Raw genomic sequence first — 21124 nt, forward strand, 5'->3', positions numbered from 1 at the left:
GTTCGTAGATCCGTGTTGCGTGCAGCTGCGTCCAAGCTCCCCGCTAGGACCCACCTGCACGTGTCACCAATCATGTGACTACTCCTCCGCTTGATACCACCAAGTCACTTACGGACTGTATTCTCAACACTTCTTTTATTTTAATTCTTGGCGATATCTTGTTTTCTGATAGTTCAAGGCATACGGGGCGTTATGGAGAACAATTCCTGTTTCTGCTTAGATAAAATACGAGGGTTGTGAGATAGCCGATGTCTTAGTAGTAGCTATCACGTAAGGTCTCTATGGAGTAGTTTATTCTCTATTCGCCAATTCATATGCTGCGTTTCATCGTAAGACTCCTCGCATGCTATAGATATGAAAGAAAGAAAGAGCCTTTGACCATTTTCAACCCACCCATGTGCCGTGCAATGTATGCGAAGATGAAGTAACCAGAGACAAAGAAAATAACTGAAGGTAGAAGAATACCAATACAAAAGACAAGAGCCGACAAGCTAATGGCAACCTAGATTGACATTAGCGCCGTACTCGAGTAGGACCTTGAGGACGTCGATGCGCTGCAGCTTGACGGCGAGATGGAGGGCCGTCATGTTGTGGGCGTCGCAGGCGTCTATGAAGTGGCCTAGCAGACTGATTTTGCGACCTGAAGACGTTGGAACGGCCGTGTTCTGCTTGGTTGTTGTTGTTGTGACGGTGGTGGTAGGCATAGTAGCAGCAGCGGCCGCCTCAAAAGGCGGATTCTTGTCATTCGCGCACCAATCAAGCAGCATGGTAACCATGGCCTCGTTACCCGTGGTGACGGCCAGATGCAGCGGCGTTCTGCCACCGGCGGTAGTATGCAGGACATTTGCACCGAGGTCAAGCAGCGCACTGCTCGTCGTGACGTCACCGCGCTGGATGCAGTGGTGCAGCAAAGTGTCGCCATTGCGGTCGGGTAGGTCTAGCTTTGCGCCAGAGCGGACGAGGAGACGAGCCATGTCCATATTGCCAAGTGAGATGGCAGTGTAGAGCGGGCTCGAGGTTTCGTCGAGGAGTGCCGTGGAGCTGCTGCTGCTGCTGCTGCTGCTGTTGTTGGGACAGCTAGCGTGGTCGTCTGTGCCTTCCGGGTGGGGGCGGTTGCAGCAGCTCTTGAGTAGCGAGGGGTTTGAAGAGTTGCTGAGGGGGGTGTCGGCGACGACGGATGTCGACCAGTCTGAGACGGGCGTGGTCAGACTGCCGAGCGTGAGTGCCGTTGATGATGATGATGATGTTGACGACGAAGAAGCTGACGAAGAAGACGAAGAAGACGAGGATGATAAGGATGGTAGATGATGCGATGCAGGACTCATCATATACTTGTCGATATCACTGGACGAGAGCGGGGAGGTGCCGGATGATGGCAGCGCTTCGTTAGAAGTTGTTTCGCCGTTGCTGTGTATCCAGTCGAGGCGGGCGAGCGACGGGTCCAGACAACTGACGTCGCCCATTGCTGTTGTCGAGTCGGCGGAATTCATGTTGTGGGTGCTGCCGCCATCAAGATCAAAGGGCATGCCGTACTGCTCGAGAGCGGCGGCCAGGGCGTCACTGTCGCGCAGCAGCCTCGTGGATCGGCCATTATCTGTTTGTAGAAGATGTCTGACAGCTAGAGATTGAAGTGTATCAATGGGGGATGGGGATATTTGTCTGTTGGGAGAAGTGGTATTGTTGTTGTTGTTGCTGTGGTGCCGGCTAGCGACAGTGTGATAGCCGTCGTCGCAATCGCTAACCGAGGAGATCCAGTCGCGCCTGTCCGTCGCCGTGTCGGTCTGCTGGTGTGGTTTATCGCACAGGATAGCTCTGGCGAGTTCGATGCGCAGTTTCTGTCGTGTTCCTAGGGCAGGACAGTTAGCAGCATGGTCACATGATTCCGCTGCTTCTTGGGGCCTGGCTTGAGCTGCGGCACCAAGGGCTCAGTCTCTGGCCAGGCGTCGACCAACTCACGGTATTTTTTCTGGGCAGTCCTATTCTGTGCCTTGCGGCGCTCATTGACATCGGCCATGGCGAGGTGCGGCAGGAAAAAGCTTTGTTACTGGGCGCGTTCATGATATGCGCATTCGCTGAGCGGAACTAGCGTTGAAAGCAAAAAGAGCTAACGGCTTGGAACAGGGAATGCATGCATGCAACGGGAAGGCGCTGAACGGGGAAGCCACGAATGGGATACATAGTGGCTCGGCCCTTCCGCAGGGAACCACTTCTTATGCACGTGTGCCTGTGCGGTCTATCTACTGACGCCTGGACACGGGATGGCGGCCGCGCCGCAAGATTACCTGCCCTCAAGCGTAGATCCGTGACACCCCAGGGGCCTCGGGGTCCACTGTACGAAGGGGCTCGTTTTTAGTGAGTCCCCGCTCGGGCCACCTACTATCATTAAATGTGATTCGCATGTAAACATGATGAAAACGAGAGCAACAACTTCCACGGGTGATTGCAACACCAGAGAAGTCACTATATCGATAGATTATTACACAATTGAATAGCCTCATCTTTTTTCAGCTCCTCGAATGATGCCGTTGGCGTGCTGCTACACTTTTTTGTATGGCTGTACGCATGGGGACTTACTAAAAATGAGCTCCTTCGTAGGGCGCCTAAAGGACGCCTGAAGAATAAGTTTTCCAGTATGCAGGCCCAACACAAATCAGCCTAACTTTCAACCTCACACAACGCTACCAGTATAGGTTCGATTGAAGCTGCGCTTACAAGCAATAGAATCGCTGGAGCCTGGAGAACGTTTTTATACTTAGCAATAGCACGGAAGTATGGCTGTTACAACGTCACGTGCAGCTGGGGGACTTGACCAACACAGACTAAGCCCACAACGAAATGTGGAACTTGTGTAGCATACTGAGAGGCTTACAATGCAAGGCCGGCCCCACCTAAACGAAATATGAGACAAATTTCGCGTCATACATAGCCAAGGCAACTGTGAGCGAGAGCTGAGTTACCTGCTTCATTGACTTGACGAGTATAAGAGTGATTAGTTAGGAATTGATCAAGAGAAGGGTCTGTACGAGTATAAGCGGGGCTCAGGCGAGTGAAAGAGCAGATGAGTAAGAGCGACGGATAAATCAGCCAAGCCGCGGAGTCCAACAGCGGCGATCCCGTTGATTTGAACTTCCTAGCTCCGCCTGTCTGTCAGCACTAGCCAGACATGTGTAAGATGCAATCTGGCGGATCTATAATCCGTATCAGGAGATGGTATTACGAGTATCCATAACATTGAAGCTGGTATGCGCGGGCTCAGCACTAGCCAAGACAGACTAGCTCCGCACTAGCCCCTAGAAGAGGACACGAATCACGATATTTGTGCGACTTGTTGCCCATCGCCATCGAATAGCATGCATCGATACCCGACGACACTAGCATGGAGTAGACACCACATATATGCTTACGTAAACATGCTGACGACGACTTCACGAGGCCAACCACCGCATGAATGAGCGTCAAATCCGATGGAGAAGGAGTTGGTAGAGTTCAAAAACACCCAAACAGCACTTGCCTCCCAGGATTACTCCTCGAACAACGAGGCATTTCTTTGCTTGCGTTGATGACTTACAGCAACGTCTCTTGAACAATCTACTCGACGACTCTTTCTCACCAACATCAGACCGCCACCGGAGCCCTGCCTAGATGAACTTTATTTCAGATACCAACCAGAACAATGGCTGACCAAGTCTTCGATATCATCCGACAGATGCCATACCATTATTTGTTCACCGGAACTCTGCTCGTCTGTTTCTTAGCAGCCAATGCCAAATCTTTGCCACTAGCCCATACGTTACGACTGGCCCCTTCGTTATATAGACTATTGAGGGCAAAGTTTGGGTCGAAACGCAGTAAAAGCGCATCGGCGCGTCAAGCAACCTCTACAACGACAACATCCTATGCTGCACAGCCCGCTCTGTTCAAGCATTGCACCTTACAATCTCGGGCCATCGCATTCGATCTGGACATAAACATTCACAAGTCGAACAGCACGTTTTTCGCAGACGCCGACATCAACCGCGCCGAGCTCATAACGAGTCTTTTGAGTCAAGCGTTGGCGAATCTTGGATCGCCTGCCTTCATTTTGGCCGGGGTGCAATGCAAGTTCCAAAGGGAGATCCGCCCCTACCAAAGCTATGTCGTGTCGTCGCGCATCCTGGCTTGGAGCGACAAGGCCATGTACGTAGTCACCTACTTCACAAAGCCTGGCACGAAGCTTGCGAGGGAGTTGGACCTGCTGGGTGGACCTGAAGCCCTGGCCAAGGACAGCCAGGTGCGCAAGATCCTTTTTGGGACAATGGTCTCAAAGTATGTCTTCAAGGCGGGAAGGGCTACCGTGGCGCCCGAGCACGTCTTTCAAGAAGCAGGTTTGCTCATCGAGGCTGACAGTAAGAACGGCGTATCTGGGGGGAATGAATTGATTAGTAGAGAAGACGTTGCTGCGAGCGTGCAGGCTGGTTTGAGATACATTACGCGTTGTATGGATTAGGCAAATGCCAAATTTACACCCTGCATGCTTGGGAGATACATTACACAGTGTATGGATTAGGTAAATGCTAAGCTTATACGCTGCAGGCTTGGCAGATATATGAGAGAGAGAGGGACTACTACGCGCCCGACATGCAATGTTACTGTGTGTGCCCCACCCCGCTGACACCTTCCGCAAAAAGATGGACGCCTTACGGCAGGCTAAAAGATTAATGTAGTATCGATGGTATGTGACGCTGCAGCTGTGAGTCATTGTGCGTGAGACCTACTATTTAGTATAAATTTTCTATTATGAAAATAGATCTAGCTGTGACTGTGACGAGTCACGAAATGAAATGGTCTACATGCTTTCTTGCTTTGGGTCACAACTATGACCACAACATCATCAACACAGACGTAAGCACTAGCATTGAAGCAGCTGCACATCTTGAATCACTACTACGACACGCTCTCCTGCTCAGCCTCAACCGTCCTATGTAGCTACAAATTCCTCAAACCGAAGAGGCGCGCACCACCCAAAGGTATCCGCTACCCTGCCATGCTGAATGTCCTTCAGCGTGCTCGATAGCTTTTGGTAGCAGGGCCCGTTTTCAACGAAGCTAAAATCGCGATCTGTGGACTGGTGCCGGATCGCTGAAACCGACACCAGCCCGGCAGCCGTACCCACTGCAAGCACCTCGCTAAAGCTCGCGAGCTCGTCCAGTCTCACCTATACTGCGGTATCAGTCTCCAAGAGAAAATATTCGTTGGCAATTCAAGGCCGTATGCTCACCTGCCGCTTGACGACTTCCCACCCAAATGATGATGCCAGCTCCGAAACCGTCACGGCCGTGATGCTCTCAATGGCAGCCGGGCTATCCGCCACCACCACCGTCGTGCGTTCGAGCTGGGTGCTCTCATCTATCGCGCGCTCGAAGGCAATGAAGCCCGAGGTGCTAAACTCATCAATAAACGTCTGCGTCTTGCTGTCAACATGCAGCAGCACGCCCCAGCCGCCGTTCTCTGGCTTCCGCGCTTCCCTCGACCACTTCATGACAGGCGCGTAGTTGCCGCCGACCTTGACGGCTCCTGTGCCGCGCGTGGCCGCCCGGTCAAAGTCTTCGGATACCAGTGCCCGCAGCGTCCCATGGCCGTGGAAGGCAATGTGCGGCTGCACGAAGACGCAGAATATGAACTCGTCTGGCGGCTCCAGCCCAATTTGGCAACCTGACCCGAACTGAAAGGGCCTGATGTACAGGCTTCCTGCGAAGTCGGCAGGTGGGACGAACTCGGCGTTCCGTGCTACAGCCAGGTGGACAGCCTTGAGGAAAAGCTCTTCTGACACGCTGGGCATGGAGACGGCTTCCGCCGACCGCTGCATGCGCTTCGCGTTCGCTTCGGCGCGGAAAATGAGTATGTTGTTGTCCTGCGTTCGCCGTGCTGTTTCCACGCAGCAATCGCCGTCAGCACCGAGATGGAAAACTCGCCTCATGCCTCCCGGGGCTAAGTTTCAACCACAAACGCACCTTGTAGTCCCTCATAGACTTGCTGACCTGCTCACGCGGTTAGTATCTCTCGGGAAATGAAAATCTGGGGTTTGCCTTAGATTGAGAGACGCTATGCTTACCATAATGCAGCCCAGGCGCCAAACCGTGCACCTGCAGGTAGGGATTTTGGACAAACTCAGGCTCGGACCAGCCTGTCTCTGCGGTCCATTTACATATACAATGCCCGTTGACTGTTTTGTAGCTCAAAAATGTCCTAATCAGCCTCTGTTTCTCCGTCGATTTTGGTCATGAAAGTGGACCAGGAGGGAGGCTATGTGTCGATTTGGCTCACCATTGTTCTTCTTGCTACTGTACACGCCCCATTCTATGTAAATAAAAAATCAGCTTGGCTTCTCGCTACTTGCTAGGGCAACACACTACCTACGATAATCGGAGTTTGGTGCCGGGATCGTCATGTTGCTTTGCTTTGAACCCATGTTCACGTTGCTAGCATTCGTTAGCGCTTGATGGAGAGCAGAGGTCGTGGAAGTATAGAGTCGAGTATTTGAACGGCGAGCGAACGGAAACCCTTGACTATGTAATCATACGCTGAGGCAGGCGCAACTTTATAGCGTCATTTTTTAAAACCCGAGTGCACTCCATAAGCCAGTAGATAGAGCCATATTTTTTCCTTTCTACAGATAGCTATCGACCGTTTGTTTACGTTCCATGATGACTACACTTGAATAGAAAAGTCGACACAGTTGCCTCCCCCCCCCATACCACACTTCGAGGTCAGTGACTTCTTCAAGATATATCCGGCTAATAGTTCGGGTCCCGTAAGATGGCCAAGCTCTCGCAGGCTGAGGAGAATCTACTTGGATGGAGGCTGTGCGAACAGTAGCCATATACCGAGTCACACTCGCTTAATCAAGGTAGCCACGTGAGCATCTCGCTAATGAGCAATCTCCATCTCATGCTCACTCCCACACTGATCCAATCTATCAATTTGATCTCTCATCGACTGCTCCGCTCCAACATGATGTGGGGAGATTGCACTCATGTATCCAGCGGGCGATAATCACACCATCTAAGTATCTAAGTATCAGCAGCTCTGTGCGTATCATCCCCACAGTGGTCATCATCTCCCATCATCATGGAGTTTGGGTACCCGGAGATCTTGCTTCCGTCATCAGTCTTGGCGGCTGATTACGTGATGATTCCATGTCTCACATGTATAGGATTATGTGCATGCATGTGGTCTGCTTATGTCAGATCACGTCAGCATGGCGCACGGACTATGTGCAGTAGCGCCATCTGAGATGATCACGCACGAGGCGGTGGTAAGCTTTTTTCTTCCGGAAGCTTTTGTTCGCTGCTGTATGCCAAGGCGTTGGACCGCCATGTCTCTCTGGGTATTCTATTGTAGATGGAACTCATCTCGCGTTTTGAGGTGTACCTCAAGAGCTCTACAGGGCTGTTACGATAGGAGCATGTCTTTTCGGGTAATGCAAGTTATGCATCGTGAATCTATTACACTTCCCTACCAAGGCAAAAGTCATTCGTTGGTAGCTCAGTCTCGAGTAACGTAATTCATGAAATTGTATACATTGTTTGTCTAGTCTAGATGTTTACCATGATTTTTGTACGACTTGTCAAACATTTGCCGATGCTTGCAAAGCCTGTTGCTGCTGTACCCAGAAGCCAAGAAGAGATTGATCATTGCTTCCCTTAATATACCATTATTCAAATAGAAGGAAGATAAACTCGGCGACAGACCCGGCATGGGAATGATCAAGTCACTCTTCAAGCCTTCTCGGACACAAGTGTCGCTTACTCCACTTGTCGGGCCTTGAACTCAACCAATGGACCGTTCTTCCATGAAGTGAAGATATCCTCGAGCTCATACTTAATGGTAGGATCTGGGCCAAGACCGCTGCGGTGCCCATTCGCCCACCTCTCGCGGCACAGACGCATGTCGTACTGGAATAACATGGTCGCGTAGAGAATCGAGATGCCAAGGTAGGCCAGCGGCTTGCCGATGCAGCCTCTTGTCCCCGCGCTGAAGGGCAGGAACGCGCCATAGGCACGCTTGACGAACTCATGCGTGACTTCTGTGCCGTCTGCGAGCACAGAGCCGGGGATCCACCGCTCGGGCTGGAACTTCAATGGCGACGGGAAGTAGGCTGCGTCGTGGTGCATGGCAGATACAGGGACGCCAACGTTTGTGCCTCTTGGAATGTACAAGCCGTCGACGTGCACGCCGCCCACCTCGACCTCGCGCCGTAGTACCGAGCCAGCAGGCGGGGCTATGCGTAGAGCCTCTTCGATGCACGCCCTCAAGTACGTGCAAGAGTTCAGCGCACTGCCCAGTCTTATGTCCTCTACGCTGGAAAAGGTCTGGCGGATCTCGGCTTGCAGTTTTTGCAGTTTCTCGGGGTCGTGGAGAAGGTAGTACATGGCGGCTGAGATGGTCGTAGAGGTGGTGTCGCCGCCTGCGAAACGAATTCAAGTCAGTTCTGGTTGGTCCTGCTCGCGCACAGAGGAGAGTCATTGCTTACCGGCAGTGATTAGCAATATGGCTTCTTCCTTGATCTCGTCCATTGAAACGTCCTTGTTTGGATCAGCGTCGTTTGTGAGCCAGGTCATGAAATCCTTCTTGCCCAGTTCGACTCCTGTGGTTGTCTGTTCGATGCGTGCGGCAGCTGCACGTTCGACAAAGTCGTCGAACGGCTTGCTGGTTCGCACCCATCGTGACAGTAACGTATTACGCAGTCCTAGGCTGTGCAGAAGCGTGAGTGCGGAGCCAGTCTGTACAGAGTGAGCTTTTCTGAAGCAACGGTTGCAGGTCTTATTGGATATTCTTACCACATTCTCGGCCCACATGTTCTCGTGGATCAAATCCGCGAAATGTCTTCTTTCGCCAAGACGCATCATATTGAAAGATTCGCTCAAGGAAAGCTCGGTCGATAGATCGAACGAATACCTGTTGATCCATTCCGCCCAGTTCTTTGGAGTGCTCCATTGTCCAGTTGATTTCTTCTCGTCGACAGTCCAGCCATGTTGATCGTCGTCGGCAAGGTGCTCCAGACAGCGCAAGAGAATGGCTACATGTTTTTTGATAGTCACTTCCGCCTCTTTCAAGGCACTGTCCGAAAAGCCGTAGCGCAAAACACGACGCTTGCGAGCGTGCACTTCTTTGTTGATGCTTGAGAAGAGACTAGCATTTGCTGGATCCCGGGGAAAAGCAAGATAGCTATCTGCCTTACGTGTGTAGCGACTGTTGGTATAAAGCATCCTCACGGCGCCAGGTGTAGCGATGCTGAGTCTGTTAGGCCCGTACCGAACAACGGGTCCATAGCACTCATGCAGCTTGTGGAAATTTTGTGCTTCATCCTTGACGAAGATGTGGAATGTGTTGTAAAAGTCACTGATGCGTGCAAAAAAAGGCCCTGGGTACGACTTCAGAGGGTGGAAGTACAGGCGATGTATGGCCAAGGTAATGTTCCAGACCTTGATCAGTGTCAGTACAAGTCATGAAAAAGCTAATAGGGACTATCTTGCCGCAAATACCGCTACCCATAATAATAATATAGTCAAACATGCAGATACGCTTGCTGAACTTAAAGTGCTGGGAAATTTGAGTCTGTCCATTGTCGTCTGATGCTGGCAAGCAGGTGTTTGAACTTCTAGGTAATTATTGAGTCACAGCCAGCATCCATATCTACAGTGCATCACCCCAGAGGCTGCTTCAGTTTCAGTTTTCTTAGATTCTGGGCTGCCATGTGTTCAGCAGCGTAATTGTGGGTCACGTAACGATAACACACAGTAGCCCCAAAACCATGCTGATGTCATGCAGTCTGACACCCCTTCGTAACCGCCTCATCCAAATCAGCAAATGTCTGGCCAGAGGAATTATGCTCGGTTTACAAGCTTTTCTGACGCCGATAGAGCGTGCGACAGGCCAAACAAAGTCACTGGGCTCTGGCTCGAGTTATCGGGTTGCATCCAAGATACCACCGGTACTAGGTGCCCAGCACCTTCTTCGACCAAGGAATCATGCATCCCGACGTAGAGCGTGAACTCACACACACGCTCCTAATTGAATTGTTAGCGTATGTATTTATTTGGGCATTTTGGGTATGGTTGATACTGATTTGAAATAGACATCAATTTACATTCCCCGTGAAATGGTAAGTTCTTCCAGTGCAACACTGGATGTAAAGGCGAGATACCAGAATGCAAAGACGAACGTGGAAACTGAATTTTGTGCTTTTGCTGATTGGTTTACGTGCAAAGGATTGATACGCAAGATGTCATCTTGGGCCAATTCGGCACCGAGCGCATCGTGGAGGTGGGGCCATCCAATGTCCTCACTAATATGATGAAGAGAACGTGGAGCGCAGATTTCAAAGAGCAGGACGAATCACAAGGCGTTCAACGGCGTATTCTTGGACCACAAAGTGATCAAGACGAAATCTATTACCGCGAGCTACCGGAGGAAAGTATAGATGAACACCCATCGCTAGCCGATATCCAGGCCAGATTACCAACAGGATCAGTAAAGCCAGACGCGCAGCCAGTGCCGATACCAACGAGTACAGAAAGTGCAAAACAGCCGCTAGAATCTGTGAAAGATGTTGAAACGCCGACTTCAGCCATTGTACTTGCCATTGTCGCAGGAAAGTTGAAGAAGGGTAGTCAAGAAATTCCGTTAAGCGCTTCGATAAGTAGTCTTGCGGCAGGTAAGTTGATATTCCCTCACAAACGAGCTTTCAACTCATGCTCAATACAGGCCGCTCAACTCTTACGAACGAAATTGTGGGAGATCTACATGCCGAGTTCAAGGGCAAGCTACCTGAGCGACCCGAAGAGTTATCTCTAGAGGAACTCTGCCGTTTGCTGAGCGTCAACCACACCGGGAGACTCGGTAAACAGACGGAGTCGATGGTAAGCAGACTTATCTCTGCCAAGTTTCCGCCTGAATTCGCACAATCCACTATTCGCCAGACTCTAAAACACCAGTGGGGCCTTGGTCCTATGAGGCAGGATTCTGTCTTACTATTAATGGTATCTGATCCGCCAGATGCACGTCTTTCAACTGAGGAGGCCCACCAACGTCTCACAAGCTGGGTGACTAGCTATTTCCAAAAAGAAGGAATCTCGATGTCAAAGGCCGAGCCAGCAAACGATCAAGCTGTCATGATTGATTCGAAAGCAATGCAAATGATTACAGAAAAGTCATCGGCGCTTATCAAAGATATTCGAGACGTACTAGACTCTCATGTTCAAGACACGTCTCTTGCGAGCCTTGATTCAGATAGCCGAAGCCAAGCAGCCAATGAAGCCATTGAAAAGTTGGATGTTTGGGTATCTGAGCATGGTGAAGTGTATGGCGAAGGCATCTTACCAAAGTTTGATGTTAACAAGGAGCGCACATATGACTCTTTCTGGAACTGGAACACCCAAGATATTACGCTTCTGGCGCAACTGCTGGGCACTCAACATTCAGAAAGCCAATCGACCCTGATCGAGGATCTGTCATTCCATGTCATCAACAGAGCTTGCAACCGTTCCATCTCGCAGATTAAATATCTGATGTCAACAGCCAACAGAGCGGTAAAAGAAGGAGCAACATTATACAAGTCGCTACACTTTCTTCTTGAAGCCTGTACCATGTCAAAGAACCGTAATTCCGTCTTCATCGACAGATCTGTGAGCATGATACCTCTCACTATGGTTGACGATCTTGGAAAGGTTCTATTCCGAGAGATACCGCGAATCTCCATCGATTCGAAAGGGATGAAACCGCCTTCGATATCCTACACCGTGAGCCAGTTCAGCAATGGCGTTGCCAATTTCTCGGAGGAACTCAGCTCTGCCTTCGCTTCTGACCTTCAGTCTATCAGGCGAACAGGCTTTTCTTTCAGGGGAAAGAACGTTCTACTCAATGGAGCCGGGAGGAGGTCGATAGGGTTCCACATACTCCGCTCCTTACTTGAAGGCGGAGCCAGGATAACATTGACGACAAGCAGCTATTCTCCAGAAACCACCCAGATGTACCAAGATCTATATAGGAGATACGGCTCACGGCATTCACTCCTTCGGGTGCTTCCATTCAACCAAGGAAGTCAGCGTGACGTCAAGAGTCTGGTCGAGTATCTGGAGTCCGATCCAGATTGGGATCTCGATTATATTGTACCATTTGCGGCCATCTCTGAGAATGGCCGTAGCGTTGAGGACATTGACTCAAAGTCGGAGCTTGCGCACCGCCTCATGCTCACCAACCTCGTTCGACTCCTAGGAGCTATCGCTAGGAGCAAGAAGAACAGGAATATCAGAACGCGCCCTGCCACTGTCATCCTTCCGCTATCTCCAAATCATGGACTGATGGGAGGCGACGGGCTTTATTCAGAGTCAAAGAGATCACTCGAGATTCTCATGGCTAAGTGGTCTTCTGAAGCATGGTCGCAGTATCTCGCCCTTTTTGGCGTCGTCATTGGCTGGACAAGAGGTACCGGGCTCATGGACGACAACGACGTGGTCGCCCAGGCGGTCGAAGCGTTGGGTGTTCGGACATTTGCTGGCGACGAAATGGCAAGCAACATTGTGTGTCTTATGGGTGGTCGTCTTAATGCCGAATGCCAGTCCATTCCATTGTTTGTCGATCTAGGCGGAGGTCTCAATTCGGTCAAGGGCTTTAAAGATCGACTTGCAGCCATCCGCCGAGACTTGTCTGCATATACTCATACTAAGAAAGCGATCTACGAAGATATGGCAATGGAGGCTTCTCTTATTGCTGGCCCTGAAGTTAAGAGCAAGGCTGCTAAATTGGAACGGACTATAGACATCAAAAGCAACATGCGAATTCCTTTCCCGGCCCTACCTGATTACGACAATGAGCTCGCTCATTTGTCAACGGGCTTGAAGGAGATGATTGATCTGAGTCGTACTGTTGTCGTCACTGGCTTCGCTGAGCTCGGCCCTCACGGCAACAGTCGGACTAGATGGGAAATGGAGTCGGATGGTTCATTGTCACTCGAGGGCTGTATTGAGATGGCCTGGATAATGGGTCTGATAAAACATCAAACAGCTAACCCAATGGACGATGACGGTGTGGTTGGATGGGTCGACGCTGCTACACAAAAACCCGTCAAGGACAGCGAAATCCCTGCCCAATATCTGTCTCGGATACTGGAACATAGCGGTATCCGCACAATCGAGCCTGAAATCTGCGATAATGGATACGATCCTGATTTCAAGGAGTCCTTGCAAGAGTTGGTCCTCAAGCGTGATTTACCACCTTTTGAAACATCGGCCGAGTCAGCAGAAGATCTACGACGCAAACATGGCGACAAGGCAGTGGTATCCACCGATAATACTGGGACGTACCACGTGCAACTGAAGGCTGGCGCTACTCTCATGGTTCCACGGACATCCCGTTTCAATCGGACGGTTGCTGGTCAGATCCCCACTGGCTGGTCGCCCAAGAAATATGGCATCTCTGACGACATCATCCATCAAGTAGACCCGGTAACGCTGTTCTCTCTCGTTTGCACCGTTGAGGCATTCTTATCATCTGGTATCTTGGATCCTTACGAGCTCTACCAGCACATTCATGTCTCGGAGGTCGGAAACTGCATTGGCTCTAGCATGGGTGGACTTTCTTCACTCAGAAGCATGCATCGAGACAGATTCATCGACAAGCAGGTCAAGAGCGATGTACTCCAAGAAACCTTCATTAACACAACGGGTGCTTGGATCAACATGCTTTTGACTTCATCATCAGGCCCAATTAGGACACCTGTTGGGGCCTGTGCCACCTCACTTGAGTCCCTGGATACGGCATATGATCTCATCGTGGCACAGAAAGCTAAAGTGTGCATAGTTGGTGGTGTCGAGGATTTTGTAGAAGATGTGTCGTATGAATTCGGTAGCATGAAAGCCACCTGCAATACCGATGCCGAGTTCGCCGCTGGGCGTAGCGCACCAGAGATGTCAAGGCCGATGGCATCTAGCAGAAGCGGATTTGTCGAGTCTCAAGGATGTGGCGTGCAAATTGTCACCTCGGCAGAGCTGGCTCTCAAGATGGGCCTGCCGATATACGGTGTCGTGGCTCATACAAGTATGTCGGCCGATAAGGCAAGCCGTTCTGTACCAGCGCCAGGCAAGGGCGTGTTGACTAACGCACGCGAGCGACACAGTACAGTAAAGGAGCTCCCCCGACCACTATTGGACCTCAAGCTCGACCTCAAGTACCGGCGAAAGCAGCTCGACCAACGACGAAACCAGATAGCTTCATGGCGCGAAGAAAGCATTGCATTCATGGAAGCAGAAATCGACATGTTTTCACATCTCAGCGAAGAGGAGCGACTTCAATACCGTCGGCAAAACACCATTGACATAGAAAACGAAGCACTCAAACAGCAGGCAGATGCTAGATTTAACATCAATCACCAATTCTGGCAGAAAGATGAAGCACAACGTATATCCCCTATCCGAGGCTCCTTGGCAACATGGGGCCTTGGTATCGATGATATCTCCGTCGCGTCGCTTCACGGAACCTCTACAGTTCTCAATGATTTGAACGAGACGCTCGTCATTGAACAACAGATGAGACATCTGGGCCGCAAAGAAGGAAACCTGTTACCTTGTGTCAGCCAAAAATGGCTGACTGGCCATTCCAAGGGTGCCGCGGGCGCGTGGATGTTGAATGGTTGCCTGCAGATGATGGACTCTGGCCTAGTCACGGGAAACAGAAACGCCGACAACATTGACATCAAATTACGTGAACGAGGCTATTTGTACTTCCCCAATGTCACGTTAGAGCCCGACAAGGTGGATGGCATCAAGGCATGCTCAATCACCTCGTTCGGCTTCGGCCAAAAGGGTTGCCAGGCGCTTATGGTCCACCCTCGCTATCTCCTCTCCACGATTTCGAAGGAGGCCTTCGAACAGTATGCGAGGAAAAGGCAGAAGAGATGGCAGCTGGCTTGCTCTTCGTTCTCAGACGCCATGGTCAATGAAAACATGGTTTCAAGATGCATCAAAGATCAGGCACCGTACGAGTCAAGTGAAGAGATGGCTGCGCTACTTGATCCGTTGATGAGATTCAACGACTAGTGAATTGGGTGTTGAAAAGGGACAAATTGTTTTGAGAAACTTCCTTTTAAATTTCAATATGGCTGTGTAAAACATGCTAAGGAGTTGTAGGTCAGTTTAACTACTTCATTATATCAGCGACATAAATAGAATTTCAAATTGTAAAAGATTTTGCTTCCGCACAATCCAGCCAATTTACATTTCAACATTTATAACTAGTTCTTGAGACTTTCAATCTGAAGTCGAGTAATGTGACTGATTTATAGCTCTTGCCTTTCACTAAAATCTCATTTTATGAAGGTATATAAGTGATATCTGTTGCCATTCAGGACTACCCTTCTTGGAATCGGCCCGATGCTTCTTGGTCGAATGTTCTACAACCTTCACTTTCACTCCTTTGCCGTCATGTGCTTACGCACATCTCATGTATATAACCTTGTGTATCTACTCCGTAGGACAATCAACGCAGTTCTCATATGCAGTTGTTGACGTCTTGTCTACTGCGATAATATCGACAGTATGTAGTAGATATTCACAATTTAGTACTGTTCCAAAAGCAATGTGAAAAGGCAATTAAGGTGCTATTCCAGCACCTCAAAATTCTATAAGATACAGTTTTCACCTAGTAAGTATATATGAAAGCAGGGCAGCCCTGGGCATACAACGAATGAACTTGTCCAAATTTGGTCTCGCCGCAATATTCACTGTGGTTAGTGACGCAATGATTCTAAATGTGATCATGACATCTCATTTAACAACTGTACAGCTAACTGACTGCATCTATCTACTAGCTCCATTGCAAGGCCCATCCAAGACACAGCTACTCATTGCAGATACGGCACTATCAAGCACCGATTGATGGAACCGGCTTGAACTGGATATATGGACCCTGTTTCAGACTTGTGAAAGCCCAAAGTGTTTGATACACTCCCTTCTGTGTGCCTGTGCCGTCTCCCACCTGGCCCAACGACGACTCTGCCTGGCGGAAATCGTACTGCCTTATAACAGCCGCCGCAGCCAGACTGATTTCGATCATGGCCAAGTTCTTGCCGACGCAGTTGCGTGGGCCGACTGAGAACGTAGCAAACGCAGCTTTGGCCTTTGCTACCGAGTCTTCGCCAGACTCACTTGCAATCCAGCGCTCCGGCTTATATACGAACGGCTCTGGGAAGTAGGCCTTGTTGTGGTTGAGCGAGAAGATGCCTGTGCCGACTTCACAGCCTGCTGGAATATGGAGATTCTCGGAGGCAATGTCGAGGCCGCCGGGTAGCGCTTCTCTCCACATGGCGCCACTAGCAGCCGGGTTGAGTCGCAGTGCTTCTTGGATACATGCGCGAAGATAGGTGCATGATGAGAGCTTCGGTCCTTGCGATATGTCTTGGTTGGAGGTGAATGTTTCACGGACTTCTCGGGCGACTCTAGAATAGGCTTCAGGATTACGTGAAAGGTAGAAGAACAACGCCGCGATACCAGTGGACGAGGTATCGGATCCTAGACAAGTATGTTTAGTCATGTAGTAGTATAAGTAAAGTAGACATTTGGAGCGCTTACCCGCTATGATCAACAGATTACTCTCTGCCCATAGTTGGGCTTGAGACAAGCTTTCGCCCGTTTCGGGGTCCTTGGCAGTCAAGAGCTTGGAGAAAAGGTCGTTTTTGAGGCCATCAGTATCGGTCTTGTCGCGTGCACGTCTTGCTTCCAGGATTTCTCGACTCTTCCCAGAAAAGCTAATAGCTTTCTTACGAGCTTCCGGGAATAGTATGTGATGAAAACGCATGTCTTGCAATTCTGGGAGCGTCGTCAGGAAGCTGATGCGCCGCATTTGTCCGAGTACACCGTCGATGATCCAATGATTGGTAGGATCGGTGAGAAGGTGGTATGAGGTGCCAAAGACCAATTGTGACATGACATCGAAAGTGAAAAAGTCGCCTGGAAGCGCGGTTAGCAGGCAATAAGTTCAATTTTCACAGATCAGGAATCTGTGCAGGACTCGTCACTTACTCCATTCAGCAAGATTCTTAGGAGCACTCCATTGGCCTTCGCCTGGTTTAAGACTTGAATCAAATGTGTCCTGAGTCTTACCAAGATTAGAAGCAAAGAGCAAAGCCAATCGACTAATCTCCGAGTCAATCGTGCGAAAATGCGAGTCTGAGAGTCCCTGATTGAGAAGCCTTCTCAGCTTGCCATGCTCCTTGTCGTCCATCGTACCCAATGTAGGGTGTACTCCTGGCACAAGCGAGATACGCAGATAACCCTTTGACTTGCGAACATTCTTTCCATGTCCATAGATGCCTTTCTATGCGTATTAGTTCAATCTTCAAAACGGCAAACAGGTAGTAATCCGTAGTCTCCATACCTTTGAACCCCTCTTCTGTATTGATGAGGAGTCTGTTTGGTCCATAGCGGACTCGATCGCCTAGCTCTGAGATTAGCGACTACATATTCTCGCTTCGTCGCTAACAGGTAGTGAATGCGACCTAGTTCAGCCTACCATATTTTTCGTGGCATCGGAAGATGTCCGTGTGTAGATCTCCAATGTACACGTGATAGATAGAGTACCAACTCGTCAATTTGGCCAGAAAAGGCCCAGGATACTTGGCATAAGGGTGGAAATACAGGCGATAGATGCTCAAGATGAGCTATTCATTTCCAAATGTTAATTAGCGTTCCTGTTCCCCTCATTCGCAGTTTGAATGCTGTTCAACATACCAATGCGCCAATTCCCGTACCAAGCAGGCCGACGGCGATGGCCTGTATGCCAGGCACTTGAGCGTATGTGACGAACATCGCCAATCTTTATCACAATGGGTGATCTATCAGGGCCGTACTGAATTGTGATTTTGGCTATCAACCATAAGGTGAAACCTGGTAGAGCCTCTGCAATAGAATCTTTCAAAGCAGCGAAACGTCCAACAATATCTCCGTCAAGCTGACTCTGCTAGGAAAAACATGCATTGGGCGCTAAGAATTCTGGCATGTGACAATAAACGTAGTGTAGCGCGTGTGTGCGTTGCTGACGAAATCTCACGTCAGGTACCACCGAACCCTAGCAGACAAACATTCGCACACAAATATTCATTCATTAGGCCACATGCACCAACGGTGTAAATCTTCTTCGATAGAGTAATTTGGTGAGGAATGCTTCGTACAGTAGCGTCGCTCCACCTGTGAAAATCACTGTCGGCCGCGATGCTCTCCTAGCATATTTATAATTTGAACGAGTAAAGCCTGGCGAATTGTCCTACATTTGTAAGCCGCAACGATGGGTGTATTAGTTACATTATCGGACAATCTGAAATTCTGCCTACTGGCGGGCGTCCCTTCGATACTGGTAATGTCTTTCCCTGCCTGTTATGCGTTTTATTTGCTTTGGATTTCTTCACCGCTGACACTACTGTGCGCATCAAGATTATCGCGTTTGCTCTGAGGATATTTGTCTTCCACCCACTTGCCTCGTATCCAGGGCCCTTTCTTGCGCGATGTACAGATTTATATGCCGGGTACTATGCGTGGAAGGGGACTCTTCATGTTGATATGTACAGATGTCACCAGAAATATGGTAAAGAACCATCCTGACCACGTTTTCACTGCCCTTTGTGGTACTTACACAAATGCGCATAGGCCCAATAGTGAGATACGGTCCATCACGTCTGTTGATTGACACGCATACCGCGGCTCATGGTTCGTGGCAAGGGATACTGGCATGCCTAATTATCAAATAGACTAAAATCATGATAGATATACACTCACACAGGGCGAACACGATCAAATCAAGGGCTTACCAAGCCCTGGTTCATAGTGCACCAAACACTCTTACCATTCGCCACAAAGAGGTTCATGCGCGGAGACGACGCATTCTCAGTCTTGCATTCTCAGACGCCCGAATGCTTAGCTACGAAAGTACCGTCAAAGGTTGCATCAAGGCGCTGTGCGACAATTTGAGGGAGAACGCGCTTGCACAAGACAATTCACCTAAAGAAACGTTAATCGACATGTCTCTTCAAAGTGAGTTGACATCCAAAGCCACATTTCATTCCGACTGATTAACGGAACCCGGAATAGGTGATTGGTTCACGTTTGACATCATGTCGGAAGTCATTTTCGGCATGAAGTATGAAGCGCTGAAAAAGTCAACATATCGACATGTAACCCAGGCAATTCAAGACTCGAATGTCCGAGTGAGCACCCTTGTACAGGCATATTCTCTCACCACTGGCCGACTGGACCGATATTTGTTTCCTGCGTCAATTCTAGCAAGGAACGCCTTTCTCAAGTTCATTACCTCTTTGTTGCGGGATCGATCCAAAATGCCCCCTTCCCAAGATAATGGCGATGTTTTCTCGTTCTTGGAGACGACCAAAGATCCAGACAATGACAAGACGCTGACAAAGTCTGAGATACGAGCGGAGTGCGCTACTCTCGTGGTCGCTGGTAAGTCGTTCCATTGTAATTGGGGACGATATTGTGGCTCACGAGGTTAACCCATACGAAAGGTTCTGATACATCGTCTTCTACTCTCGCAGCAACGCTTTTCTATTTGAGTGAGAATCAAGGAACGTACAAGAGGGTGTGTCGGGAAATTCGCCAAAAGTTCGCATCACTCGACGATATCAAATTGGGTGCTCAGCTGAATTCTTGCACCTATCTTCGGGCGTGCATCGACGAAGCTCTTCGGATGTCACCACCGGTGGGTGGCGCATTGTGGAGAGAGGTCGGTCCCGGTGGTATTACGATTGGTTCTACGCACCTACCGCAAGGCGTCGACGTTGGCACCGGTATCTACAGTTTGCACCACAATACCAGCTATTTCCACGAGCCTTTCCGCTTCAATCCCGAACGGTGGCTCACTGGCGAAAATGGGATCACGAAAGAGCAGGTTGAGCTGGCTCGAAGCGCCTTCCATCCATTCTCTAGTGGTCCAAGAGGCTGCATCGGCAAAGGTTTTGCTTATCATGAGATGACCTTGACGCTGTCTCATATACTTTACCAGTTTGACTTTTATCGTGCTGAGCATCCTACTGTTGGCACTGGCAAAAGGCCTGTGATCCAGGGCCATGTCCAATTCCTCCTCAAAGACCATATCACGGGTGCGAAGGAAGGACCAGAGCTCCTGTTTAGGTCACGATAGGGCGGATCATGTTTCTCTTTGATTATGTTTCTTCCATATTTTGATAAGTTGAAACTTATCGGAAGCATTGCTGTCTTTCATGGCGTTATGATAGCTTGCATGTCAACACACACAAATAACACATGTGTCTGCCAATATCTAACACTTTCAATGACGCCAATGTATCATTAATTTGTTAAGTCGACACACAGCATCTATCTCGCGTTGGGGAAGGTAGACGATGATGTATTTTGAGAGTTCAGGCGCGGGCTCGGGAAGAGAAGCCATGGGCGCGTGGCGACTTCAGTCTCGAAGGATTTACAGCAGTTGTAGAAGTTATTACTTTGAGTCGTGAAGCTGGAAGGGCAACTGAGAGGCTAAAGCAGCGGAAGGTAGAGGCTGGTATATTATTATTATTATTATTATATTTCCATTAGAGTCCTGTATCAGTCTAAGACTACGTAGGACTTTGGCCGAGGCCGTTCTATCTACTTATCGTACGTTTTTATGGGGGTTTCGGTGGTGATTGCACACTATGGTGTCTTGGCGTCTCGGCCGGGTTGCTAAAGAGCAAATATGTTAACAGGAAGAGATGTAGTATAGCTAGGTAGCTATCATCCAGCGAGCTCTATAGGGGCTGGTAAAGGAAAGTAGTAACACAGGAGAGTGTGTAAGGCGTCTAGTTTTCTTGTAGTAGGTACCACTTTCTAGTCCCTACTTTAGTGCTAGTAATAAAGGCTATAGTAGCCTCGATACCCAACTTAGTGTGGAGTAGAAGGGGTAGTGTGATGGGTGAGTGGTTTATAGTGTCTTCAAGCTAGCGTCTCTCTTTCTTATAGAATCTACAAGATAGTAGTCAATACACACACACACAAACACACACAACTTCGAGTTTTTTCCGAACACGTGAAACTCCATCAGAAACCAACTATATCCATCGAAAGAAATAGATTCCGACTACTCC

The 21124-nt window shown here is 49.5% G+C and overlaps 8 protein-coding genes across 8 annotated transcripts; 3 read left to right on the plus strand and 5 right to left on the minus strand.

Moving 5' to 3' along the window:
* Positions 1-491: 491 nt before the first annotated feature.
* On the minus strand, positions 492-980 carry PtrM4_100510 (Arp, Ankyrin repeat protein; the record flags this gene model as incomplete). The annotated part of the gene is made up of 1 exon (XM_066107401.1): positions 492-980. One exon carries the CDS (start codon positions 978-980, stop codon positions 492-494), a length of 489 nt encoding a protein of 162 aa, XP_065961850.1.
* An 866-nt stretch (positions 981-1846) lies between these two features.
* PtrM4_100520 (uncharacterized protein) lies at positions 1847-2014 on the minus strand (the record flags this gene model as incomplete). Its single annotated transcript, XM_001942312.2, has 1 exon — positions 1847-2014. The coding sequence occupies one exon, from the start codon at positions 2012-2014 to the stop codon at positions 1847-1849; it is 168 nt and encodes a 55-aa protein (XP_001942347.2).
* Positions 2015-3673: 1659 nt separating this feature from the next.
* PtrM4_100530 (4HBT-2 domain containing protein) lies at positions 3674-4486 on the plus strand (the record flags this gene model as incomplete). Its single annotated transcript, XM_001942313.2, has 1 exon — positions 3674-4486. One exon carries the CDS (start codon positions 3674-3676, stop codon positions 4484-4486), a length of 813 nt encoding a protein of 270 aa, XP_001942348.2.
* Positions 4487-4957: 471 nt separating this feature from the next.
* PtrM4_100540 (IlvE, Branched-chain amino acid aminotransferase-4-amino-4-deoxychorismate lyase) lies at positions 4958-6094 on the minus strand (the record flags this gene model as incomplete). The annotated part of the gene is made up of 4 exons (XM_066107402.1): positions 4958-5194; positions 5258-5890; positions 5991-6017; positions 6092-6094. 4 exons carry the CDS (start codon positions 6092-6094, stop codon positions 4958-4960), a joined length of 900 nt encoding a protein of 299 aa, XP_065961851.1.
* Positions 6095-7784: 1690 nt separating this feature from the next.
* Positions 7785-9605, minus strand: PtrM4_100550 (CypX, Cytochrome P450; the record flags this gene model as incomplete). The annotated part of the gene is made up of 4 exons (XM_001942315.1): positions 7785-8446; positions 8513-8762; positions 8820-9464; positions 9564-9605. 4 exons carry the CDS (start codon positions 9603-9605, stop codon positions 7785-7787), a joined length of 1599 nt encoding a protein of 532 aa, XP_001942350.1.
* Positions 9606-10010: 405 nt separating this feature from the next.
* PtrM4_100560 (3-oxoacyl-acyl-carrier-protein) lies at positions 10011-15074 on the plus strand (the record flags this gene model as incomplete). Its single annotated transcript, XM_001942316.2, has 4 exons — positions 10011-10066; positions 10118-10144; positions 10251-10696; positions 10747-15074. 4 exons carry the CDS (start codon positions 10011-10013, stop codon positions 15072-15074), a joined length of 4857 nt encoding a protein of 1618 aa, XP_001942351.1.
* Positions 15075-15897: 823 nt separating this feature from the next.
* PtrM4_100570 (CypX, Cytochrome P450) lies at positions 15898-17454 on the minus strand (the record flags this gene model as incomplete). Its single annotated transcript, XM_066107403.1, has 4 exons — positions 15898-16544; positions 16605-16982; positions 17055-17349; positions 17410-17454. The coding sequence occupies 4 exons, from the start codon at positions 17452-17454 to the stop codon at positions 15898-15900; spliced, it is 1365 nt and encodes a 454-aa protein (XP_065961852.1).
* Positions 17455-19138: 1684 nt separating this feature from the next.
* On the plus strand, positions 19139-20181 carry PtrM4_100580 (CypX, Cytochrome P450; the record flags this gene model as incomplete). The annotated part of the gene is made up of 2 exons (XM_001942318.2): positions 19139-19484; positions 19547-20181. 2 exons carry the CDS (start codon positions 19139-19141, stop codon positions 20179-20181), a joined length of 981 nt encoding a protein of 326 aa, XP_001942353.2.
* Between the last annotated feature and the right edge of the window lie 943 nt (positions 20182-21124).

This window comes from Pyrenophora tritici-repentis, chromosome 5 (assembly GCF_003171515.1).
Source record: "Pyrenophora tritici-repentis strain M4 chromosome 5, whole genome shotgun sequence".
NCBI classification, from domain to species: Eukaryota; Fungi; Ascomycota; class Dothideomycetes; order Pleosporales; family Pleosporaceae; genus Pyrenophora; species Pyrenophora tritici-repentis.